The following is a 12,069-nucleotide window of genomic DNA, read 5'->3' on the forward strand; positions in this document are numbered from 1 at the left end:
CCCATGGTCGACCCACGGAACCTTCCTCTCTAAGAGCAACTATAAACAGGACTGTAAAAAATCCAGGATTCTAAATCAAAAATAACAATTGTAATGCTAAAAATAGGACATCATTGTTACTGAAAGAAAACTATCTGGAAGAAAGAATGTTTATTCATGTTATCATAAATTAGAATTTAGCTTAATGTAGTTTATAAATAATTATTATTATTTTTTTTAACTAGAGGTCATGCCAGTGGAAAAAGCTAGAGAAACAATGATTGAACCTATGTTCAATCATTGTTTCTCTAGCTTACTGTATGTAATGTAACTCAGCTTGTCCTGTATATTTGTATATGCTCCAGATGATGATCTTAATATGAAGATCGAAACATCGGGATATTAAAAGAGTTATAATGTGGTTGTAAAGTCCATAATTTCTAAAATGAATGCTGATCACCGTGTAACACATCTGAAAACACACCCCAACTCAACATCATCAGAGTTAAAGATCGGTATTATCAACATAAGAAGCCTGAATGGCAAAGAAATGAAGCTAGCAGAGGAATTAGATAAGTACCAGATCGATATAATAGGGGTGACTGAAACAAAAAAGACAAAAACTGGTGAGATCTTTCTGAGCAATAAATACAAAATGTTATATTCAGACAATGACAATCAAGGAAAAGAAGGAGTAGCCATAGTATTCAACATAAAATAAGAGTCTAATCTTCTTGAATGGCAGCCAGTCACAAGTAGAGTGATGTGGGCAAATATCAGAATGGGGAACTGGACAATGAGACTTATTTGTGTCTATGGTCCCACAGAAGGTTCTACTAAGATAGAAGTGGAGGAATTTTTTGAGGCTCTAGAGAAAGCTACTAACACAATGAAAAAGGAAAAGTTGGTCCTTGTTTGGGATCTAAATAGCAGAGTAGGAAATGATTGTCAGACATATGAAAATGTTTTGGGAAAATTTGGAGAAAAGAGCAAAGCTAATAATAATGGCAAATACCTGTCGAATTTCTAGTCAGGACATGGACTGGTTATTACTAACACCATGTTCCAACATAAAAATGTGCACAAATTCACATGGAGAGAAGAGGCAAGGAAAAAGAAAAGTCTCATTGACTATGTTATTGTTGATAGTGATGTTTTCTCTCTGGTGCAGGACACCCGAGTGTACAGAGGATTTGAAATTGGAAGTGATCACTATTTAGTCTTGAGCAGGATAAAATTGAATTTCATATTGAAAAGAATGACATGTAAGAAGGTTTAAAAGCGAATAAAAGATGAGCAGCTCTCAGATGTGAACTGTAGACTAAAATACACAAAAATTATTGAAGAAAAAATGAAAGAGTTTGAGAATAGCATCCAAACCTTGGAGATTCAGTGGCAAGCCTTGAAGAAAACCCTGATTGATTCAGCCAGAGACGCATGTGATGAAGTTGTCTGCAAGGATAGAAAAGTCAGAACTCCATGATGGACACAGGAAGTTAAAGAGGCAGTGAAGGAAAAGAAGAAAGCACATCAAAAGTTCCTGGCAAATAAGTCAGCTTGTGCTCTTAGAGAATACAGAGACAAATGTAAGAAAGCTAAACACTGTGTAAAATTAGCTAAACAAAAGTCATGAGAGGACTTTGGCAAGAATATAGAAAATAAATGTCAAGAAGGTGGCAAAATATTCTGGAGGTTGTTGAAGAAGCTTAGAAATGGAGGAAAGAGTGCTGCAAAAGGAATTAGAGATGATAAAGGTGACGTAAAAAAAGGGAGAAAAATATATCCTTGAAGTATGGAGTAATTACTTTGAAAATTTGCTAAATGAAACAAGCAGTGATGACAGCACAGCGATAAAAAAACACTGACCAGGCATGCAGTCAGGAATACATATCCATACTTGAAGTAGAAAAAGCAATCAAAGGCTTGAAATGTGTAAAGGCAGCAGGAGTAGATGATATTCGACTAGAAATGTTGAAGTATGGTGGTATAAAAGTCTTACAGTGGCTGCACTGCATAGTTCAGAATGCCTGGACAGAGGGACGAATTCCCAATGATTGGAGTAGAGCTCTCATAGTACGTATATATAAAAAGGGAAATAAAACTGAATGTGAGAATTACAGTGGTATATACCTATTGAGTGTTCCTGGTAAGATATATGCAAGTATACTTGAGAAATGGTTGAGAAGAATTGTGGAAGAAAAGCTTGGTGAAGAGCAAGCTGGATTCAGGTCAAATAGAGGCTGTGAGGATCAGATCTTCACTTTACGACAAATAGTGGAGAAATCATGGGAATATAACAAAGATCTGTATTTAAGTTTTGTCAATTTGGAAAAGGCATATGACAAGGTGCCAAGAGAGAAGCTGTTCAATACGCTGCAGTTATATGGTGTCAATGGGGCATTATATCAAGCAATACTTAGTCTTTATTTGAGTTGTAAGTCAGCAGTTAGAATTGAAGGAAGTACATGAAGATGGTTTATTGTTAAATCTGGTGTGAGACAAGGATGTACATTATCCCCTCTGTTATTCATTATCTATATGGATCAGATTATGAAGGAAAGTGGTATTAAACATGATATCAAAATTGGAGATGTCAATGTCAGCTCTTTGTTTTATGCGGACAATGTTATACTTCTAAATAAATCTGCTACAAGTCTGCAAGATTCTCTGACTAAATTGAATAACTGTTGTAATAGATATGGTATGAAGGTCAGCAATAAAAAGACAAAGACAATGAAAATAGCTAGAATCATTGAAAATGTCAACTGTGTTGTGAATGGAGAACCTGTGGAACAAGTAAAACATTTCAGCTACTTAGGCACGATTTTTAGTGAAGATGGTAAATTAAATATGGAAATAGACAACAGAATCAACAAAGCTGGTATGGTAGGAAGTCAATTGAGTAAATTCATAATGAATAAGAGAGAAATTAGGCAGAACACTAAATTAGCTGTATACAAGACAGTGTTCAAACCAGTTTTAACTTATGAATCTGAGAGCTGGGTCAGAAGTAAAACACTTGACCAAAGACTAGAGACCACAGATATGAGAGTCCTGAGAAAGATTAGAGGTGTGAACAGATGGCATCAATGGCAGTATCATATTAAAAACGAGAATATTAGGAAAGAATTTGACATTGTCAGCATCCAGGAATGCGTTAGCAGAGCTAATCTCAGGTGGTATGGTCACTTAAACAGAATGGGCAAGGAAAGATTAGCAAAACAAGTGTTCTCTACCAAGTTGGCAGGAAAACGACCAGAGGAAGACCGAGATATAGGTGGATTGATACGGTACAGAGTGCCTTAGATGATAGAAATATAGGATCTGATAATGAAATATTGGAGTCTTGACAAGTAACCGACTGATTTGGAGGAAAATTGTAGATAGGAAGTTAGTAATGATGTAAATTTTTCATGTAGTATTATCATATCCTGTACACCCCTTGAGGGTACATGGCAGGAATTTGATGATGATGAACAGTGTAATGTAAACCACAATGTTAAAGTGACAGCCTCAGAAGATGCCACTGTCAATGAAATATCAACTGAATAGTTACATTATATTGTGAAAAGCTCTATAAATAACATGAATTAATAAGAATTGACATGCTACAAAGGAAAGAGATTAAATAAATGGCCTTGGGTTCTGGTCAATTCAGTATAATAATTATACAGTTGTATGCCAAGAGGCAAGATAAGATATGGGTGAAATGGAAGAACAGTGAAATTAGGTATGAACTATAAAAAAAGAACTTATGGAAGAGATCAACAGATAGTAGGCAATGACCACTCATATAAGATGATGACTAGACAAGTGTCAACGATGGTGTAAAAAATCTCACATAATCATGATTTACTTATTAGTTTCATTTTTTACAGCATTATGTGAATTTTAAAAAATGTTATGCAGTTGAAATTTATGTAGAGGATAAAGAATTTCTTCACTACATAATATGCTTCTCTAGTATTGTTGCCATTCTATTTTAACACGTTGACTGCCGTAATGTTAAAAAATTTTTTGATCCCCAGGCCAACTTCTTTTTGTTTTCCAATTTGCTTAAAGTAACATAAAATAATCATATTTTATGATTTTTTATTTATTTCATGCAGCTAAATAGATTTTTTAAGTGCGAATCACGTGTGCACCGCGCGGCCTGAGAAGAATTTTTTTACTGCTGGGCCGAGCGGTGCACACGTGATTCGCACTTCACACAAGGTCAAACTTGGATATATATGACGCTTACGAACAGTTATATGTGTTGAGTGTTTTGTCCGGTGGAATAAATTTGTTATAGTGATAAATATTGTTATAAATTGCCCTAATATGGGAGACTACGAAAAAGAGCAACGTCATTTAGAAGCCTTGATAAATGAAGTTCTATCTGATGACGAACCATATGAATATTCTACGGAAAGTTACTACGGAAGTGATCTTAGTTCTGTGTCTTCAGATTCTGATTCTCTCATTGCTAGGAAGAGAATAAAAGTATCTACAACTGGTAATACCGAAGTTTTCGCTCCTAGTACATCTCAGTTTACTGCTGCTCATTCTGTAGACCAAACAATTGATGATGTTATAAGAAATTCCTCAGATGAAATACTTGGAAATGTGAATTCAACCGACCTACAATGGAATGAAATTACAGGTGATAAACTAAAACATTTTCAGTTTGTGGATAATAATTTTGGAATAAAACAAAATGTTATTGAAGAAATGCATGATAAACAGCCTGTAGACTTCTTTTTTATGTTTGTTGATGAAGGACTGCTGGACCTAATGGTGCAAGAAACTAACAGATACGCTCTTCAAAAACTCAGTAAGAGAAGTTTACCAAAAGCAAGGATAAGAAAGTGGAAAAACACAAATCCCAATGAAATGAAGATATTTTTGGGTCTGCAAATTTGGTTCGGTTTAGTGCAGATGCCAAAATTAGAGTGTTATTGGTCGAATAACATCCTCTATTCTACAGAAATCAAACAAGTTATGTCAAGGAATCGGTTCGATCTTCTTCTCAGTAACTGGCACTTCACAGACAACGAGGGTGGAAATACTTCTGAAAGACTTTATAAAATTACACCTCTCATAAATCATATAAGAAAAAATTTCCAGAAAATAATGACGCCTTCGAGTAATATTTGCGTTGATGAAACTTTAGTTCCTTTCCGAGGTCGTATTGCCTTTCGACAGTACATCAAGAATAAACGACACAAATTTGGCATAAAACTATTCAAATTGTGTATTGAAGATGGATATACATATGATTTCAAGATATACTGCGGCGCAGAAAAGACCAATGCTACTAATAGTGTTCCAACTTCAATTGTTATGGGACTTTGTGAGAATCTTCTTGACCATGGACGCACAATATTTGTAGATAATTATTATACCAGTATTGAATTAGCGCACAAACTTTTGAATAGACAAACACACCTTGTAGGCACTTTTAGAAAAAATCGAAAGGGAATTCCACAGGATGTTACCCAGAAGAAATTGAAAAAGGGTGAAATAATTGGTAAAGAAAGTGACACAGGGGTGGTGGTAATAAAATGGTGCAATAAACGTGAAGTGCTTATGTTATCAACAAAACACACAAACAAAATGAAATCCCTTACAGCAAGAAATGGTAATGAAGTGCAAAAGCCGGAAGCTATTATGGACTATAACAAAAGCAAAAGTTTTATTGATCTATCTGATCAGATAAAAGCCTATGCTTCTTGTCTTCGAAGAAGTGTGAAATGGTATCGAAAACTCGCAGTTGAAATTCTTTTAGGTTCTGCTGTGGTGAACGCTTTTATAGTATATAAGCGAGTTACTGATAAAAACATTAGCATCACAGAATTTAGAGAAAAAATCGCAAAAGAGTTATTAGGAATTACACCAAAGGAAAATAATGTCGCTTCGACTTCAGACAAGGAAAAACATATTTTAGAAGAGGTTGGTACCAGTAATAGGAGAAGATGTACATCTTGCTACAAAAAGTTAACCGAAGAACATAATAGAAAATATGCAACATCTAAGGCGACACAAACACGGTGGAAATGTGTTCAGTGCAAAAAATTTTACTGTGTTCGTTGTTTTACTATTGTGCATAACTGTAGTTTGTAATTGTTAATAATAATTTCACCTAATTATTTTTTTCATATCAATTTGTCTATTATTTGACATTTTTTTGTTTATTAGTTTTTCAATTGTTTAGAAGAAAAATTTATGATTTGTAACATTTCTAATGACATATATTATAAATAAATATTTAGCACCATTGTTATTGTTTTATTCAACATTAGAAATTGGCCTAAATCAGGTAAAAATAAAACCCCTATAATAGGTCGTGTAGTTGAAATTCTACTGTGCTAACCATATAAACCTGTTTACCAGGCCCCACATTTCCATTACCCATAAGCATTTCATTTAGATACGAATCACGGGTGAACTACACGGCCTGAAAGAAAAATCTTTATGCGAATCAAATATGATTCACGCAACGCATTGAACAAATGTAGTGTGAATCGTATTTGATTCATACGGCGGTCAACGTGTTAAAATGCAGTTGATTGTTTAGGGGAGAAAAAAAAACTCCTCTTTATATACTGAATGCTTGCCTTCATCAAAAATCCTATCCTCTTCAATCGTTCTATATTTTGGCATTAGTTATACTTTTATCATCTTTCCACACTTCTGAAACATCGTTATTTGTTTTATTAACAAACAAATAAAAAAAAAACATTGAAGAGTACCATTAATTCCTTGGCACACTTTTTAAGAATACATGGCGCAGTATCTTATTGCTTTATTAACCTAAGTGTTATGTATGGTTTGTTCATTTAATCAATTAAATGAACAAACCATACATAAACATAAATTGATTAATGAACTTCTAGTTCATTTAATCAATTGCCCTATCCTGTACACTTAAATCAAAATCACTTTCATTCTTCATGAAATCTCTAGATTTAAGTTTAATATTTAAAATTTTCACTTAACACAGCTTATATGACAGCATTTTTTCTTTTATCTTTTTGGTTGTTGTGATTTTAGACCTTGTTGAGCACACTAAAAGCAATGAAGTAATGCTTTTGGGTACAGCTGCCTTAGCCAATTTATCCTTTCTTGATTCTGGTGCTTGTGAATGGATGAAGAAGCATAGAACAGCAAGGGTATTGGTGTCTGCCTGCAAACAGGGATCTGCAAAAAATTCCCTTTTCATCAAAGATCAAGTTAGTTTCAAAATTGTTTTCAATTTAGATTCTTAAAATTATGTTTTATCTTGACAGCACAACTCAAAATTGTGCTGTCAAGATAAGAACAACATCAATTCAATAGTATATTAGTTTGATTTATAAATAGCCTGTTAATTTTTTCCCTTTACATGTATCCTGTTGCAGTATAATTTTTTAATATATGCGTGTTTCTGTGTTAGCCAGGTACTCTTGTCCATAACATATTAACAAAATCATCAGAAAAATTTTATTAAATTTTATAATGTAATTTTTAGCCTCAGATAATAGATTTCATAATTTGAGAAGAAAATATAAGTTTTCTTTATGTATAAGATATGTAACTTGAGAGTGAATAATTTAGCTTTTTTCTTATATATATATATATATATATATATATATATATATTGTTGGCAGCAATAGTAAGCTGTATTCCACAAGTGAAGAAGAGGACACAATTTGATAAAGTGGATGACAAACAATATCAAACAGGAACTGCAGGTGAAAAAGAGATTATGGAAGAGATATAAGGAGAGGGGGTGAAGAGCAGATGCATGAAGAATGTAAGAATCAGGCCAGGAGAGTGACTAAAGAAGCCAGTTTGAGATGTGGACAGTGAAGTTCCTGAGGAAGGTAAGGAAGGCAAAACTGGAATATGAGAAGAGATTGGCACTAAGATCCAAAGATAAGTCTAGGGAATTTTTTAGCTATGTGGCCAGTAGGAGGAGAAATGATTGTGGAAGAATGACACTGTGGGATAAAAGTGGGAATAGAGTGACAGATGCAGAGGACATAGTGGAGTTGTTCAATAAACACTTTATTGGAGTATTTCATCCTGGAGAACCAAGTTTTAATACTATAGGGATAGGGCAGATTCGAGGTTTAGAGGTGCAAGAGGAGAGAGTGTGTTCCAAATACTGAGTGCCCTGGATGTCAGTAAAGCTGTGTGACTGGATGATATTTCACTATGGGTTTTGAGAGAATGTGCTAAAGAACTGACAGTGCCATTGACCTGGCTTTTCAACGAAAGCCTGGCTATGGGAAAGTTACCCAAAGAATGGAAGGAAGGCAATATAGTGCCATTGCATAAGGGTGGTAGCAGACTGGATATGTTTAACTATAGGCCAGTGTGTGTTTCATCAGTAGTTGTTAAGATCTTGGAGAAATTAGTGAGGACATATACAGCATTGGGTAGATGAGGGTAATGTTATCTATGAGAGTCAACATGGATTTGTTAATGGGTGCTCTTGCTTTAGTAATATGATTGCCTTTTAAAGTGACAAGAGCAGTTGATGAGGGGGAAAGCCATGTACAGCAATATTTTTGGATTTTGCAAAGACATTTGACAGGGTGCCACATGATAAGCTGATATTTAAGTTGCAGCATATGGATTTAGATGTTGGGTTAGTTAACTGGATTCAGAATTGGTTGTCTGATAGGTATCAGAGAGTTGTGTATGGTGGGGCAGAATCAAGGAGGCAGAAGGTTACATGTGGGCCTCACAGGACTTAGTACTGGGACCTGTATAACCTTTATATCAATGACATTGTCAATGGATTGCAGGGGGATACTCAGTTGTTTGTAGATGATGTGAAGCTGGGAAGGGTTATTAGTAATATCGCAGATGTGGTAGCCCTGAAAGAGGATGCAAATGTTGCAATTGAAGTGCATGGTCCTGAAATTTGGTAGGGAACAATAGGATGCAAAGTATACACTTGTGGGGAAATTTTGGAAAAAGTTGAGGAGACAAGAGACCTTGGAGTGGTGGTGGACAAGAATACGAAGTTCAGAAGTTATTGCACAAGTTGCGAAATTATCACATCACATTATGGCAATGATGTTGAAGAGCTTAATGTGCTGTTCAGAAATAAAGAGGTTCTGGTTCCATTGTATAAGGCCTTGTGTGGATTATTGTGCTTAGCTTTGGTCATCTGGTTTTCATGGTGATGAGGAGATACTGGAAAGGGTCCACAGAAGACTGATTAAAGTGGTAATTGGTCTTTGGAATGTAGGATATAAAAGCAGATTGAAGGAATACAATTTGCAAAGCCTTGTGAATAGGAGAAAGAGAGAGGGATGTGATCGAGACATTTAAGTGTGTAAAAAGTTGTTACCAGGTTATTGTGGAAGAAATTTTTCATAGAATGGGAGAAGAACAGGGGGACATCACTGGAAGTTGTATAAGGAGGGTGTGAGCATGGGTATAAGGAGCGGGTTCTTTGCATGGAGAGTGGAATGCATTACCTGACATTGTCGTGAATGCAGATACACTGAATGAGTTTAAAGCATGGTTTGATGGACCTTTCCATGTAACAGTGTGTACCTCACGCGATGAGTCTTTGCTTTGACTCCAAGGAGGTCTGGTGTTAATAATAATAATTATAGGGAATGAAAGCCTTCATTTCAGTTAGTTATTTCTTATTTGGTCAGGAGAACAGAAACAGTAATCAGAGTAGGGAAAGGAGGAGTAGAAATCATCCCATTTGATGTCATTGTAAAGCCAAAGGATATGAGGCTGGGTGAAGGACATTCTATAGTAAAGGTAACTTGAGGTTATAGTAGGACATCAAGAGGAGAATGATATCTGTAGTGTATGCAGAAGTAGAATCCATTAAGAAAACATCAAGAGTGTTAACAGGATGTTGAGAATTATTTGGTATTCTGGTGGAGAGAGAGATGGACTGTTTGTATTTGGTCATTTCTACCATCTGGTTCCTTGGCATCCTACTTTGCTTGATTGTTGGAGTTAGAGAAAAGAAGCCAGTTTGAGATGTGGACATTGAAATTCCTGAGGAAGACAATCTCACTATCTGGATGTTTCTAATTGTAGAAAATGAGCTTTAGAGTAAAACTTTACAGTAAATGAATGCAACGAAACGTGGTAAAGAAATTGAGTTAGAGATAAAACAGAGTGAGGGATTCAGGGTTTGGTATTCCCTGACATGGAATGTCAAATTTAATGAATGTACACATTCTGCCCTTGTGATAGAATTGTGTAAGGCATATTTAGTTAGTTGAGGTGGACAGTAACTATCGAGATTGGCAGCTAAGATTAGATTAGGAGTGATAATTGCAGTTTAATCCTGTACATAACTATAAAAATAATCATTAGTCTTGATGTAGAGTGATCTCTCAATTATCCAATTAATTAACCCAAACCTTCAGTTAGCTGGTCCCTGAATGAGTTAACATATCAACTGACTTGTAGAACTAAATTATGTAATTATACTTTCGGTTAATTGTACCTTGAGTTAACTGATCTATAATTGGAATCCTTTGTCTTGCCACTACTTTTGAGCTATGGCACTATTTTGTGTTCTCTCTGCTTCTTTGGAACACTGTTGCAAGACTCTCATTTCATAACCAAGTCAAGGATGCAGGTAACTCCTTCCCATACTAAAAATGTGTGATAATATATTGTCCAACCCATCAAGCCTACCAAATATGTCAATATACCAGGTTTATTCACTCCATTCCCTCTTAATTTTGCACAAAAGTACTTTCACCAGTAAGAAATCCACTAACAAACTGCTGAATAAAGAATTCCACTCCATATCATTCTTTATTTTCCACTTATTTCATATTACACACAACTTTGATGTTACTGACTGCATAATTACTGACTGAGATGGGAAAGAAGATATGAGAGTCCATACATAGATCTTTTCAATTAAAATTCTCTGAAAATCTTAATTGAAAAACAAGTTCCCAATATTTTTTGCACCTCCAAATCCAGATATTATCTTAAGCAAACCCTTAGATTGAGATACTTGAATCTCTTAAATTATCCTTAGTACTCTGCACTCAAGCTTCAAGAAATATAAGAGACATATGTCCCAGTGCTCATAGTTTTCAGATTTAATTTGGGATGAAGAACTTATCTCAAGAAACAAGCCTTGCTACTTCTGTATGAAATGGTTAACTTCCTTCAGTTTCAAAAGCCTTCTATTAGCTAGAAATGTTCCACACATTAGCCAAAAAATTGAGCCCAGTTTTTTTTTTGCAACCATGTCATTATCAAAAAAACATATGAACATTAATTATTAATATACATATATCTATAACTTGGTTAATGCATGTGTGTGTGTGTGTGTGTGTATTTTTCTCCCCATTTCTGATTAATGATATGTATAAAATAAATTATGAAAATGTGATGACTTAAATACATGATTTGCTGTACTATATTTTAGATGCAGCATATAGCATCCATCTTCAGGTGCATGATATTATCAGGGCTCTGAAAAATTGAATATGAAGACAGATTTAACCCTTCAGAGTCACGTGAAAATTTTTGGCATCAAGGTTCGCGCGTGGACTGTCATTCCGCACTCATCTATTGAACATGCTACAATCATTGCACATGATTGTAGCATATTCAAACATAAATTTGTAACATCTCTTACAGTAATATTTAGATGCACAGGTTTTTTTCCTATCACAATAATAGCATCTTCCTTTTTCTGGATGTGCAACTGCAGTTTCGTTCTCAATTCTGTTCTCGAGTGATCCACAAATTTCCAACATATACCTCAAGATTAGCCATATAGTACATTCTAGCATCACATAATGCAAACATTTTAATATTGTATTTATTCAGTTTACTTGGTATGTATTGGCAAAATGAACATTTTCCTCAAAAACCTTCCAACTTTTCATCGATTGTAGCGAATGCACCTAGATTGTATCCATTTTTGCACTTTGTAACAAATAGATCAAAAACTTCACGAATAGCTGCCAATTTGTCTAGCTTTTTTCTTTCTTCATGTGTACTCTTATCATCAAATCTCAAACACCTCAAAAGGAATTTGAATCGCCTCACCGACATTGTTAGTCGAAATATTTCAATGCCTTTACCATTACTTCCAAAAAGATCTTC

General features: G+C 34.8%; 1 protein-coding gene across 1 annotated transcript in view; it reads left to right on the forward strand.

The window, feature by feature from the left end:
- insc (spindle orientation adaptor protein inscuteable) overlaps positions 1 to 12,069 on the forward strand; it is a 153,014-nt gene that overhangs the window by 114,280 nt on the left and 26,665 nt on the right. Inside the window, exon 10 of the mRNA XM_090411722.1 lies at positions 7,015 to 7,193. Within this exon, the coding sequence (XP_090267848.1) occupies positions 7,015 to 7,193 (179 nt within the window). The remainder of the gene's footprint in view (positions 1 to 7,014; positions 7,194 to 12,069) is intronic.

The sequence above is a fragment of the Typopeltis vanoorti genome, chromosome 2 (assembly GCF_054136105.1).
Source record: "Typopeltis vanoorti isolate ZY-2024b chromosome 2, IOZ_Tvanoo_1.0, whole genome shotgun sequence".
In the NCBI taxonomy this organism is placed as follows: Eukaryota; Metazoa; Arthropoda; class Arachnida; order Uropygi; family Thelyphonidae; genus Typopeltis; species Typopeltis vanoorti.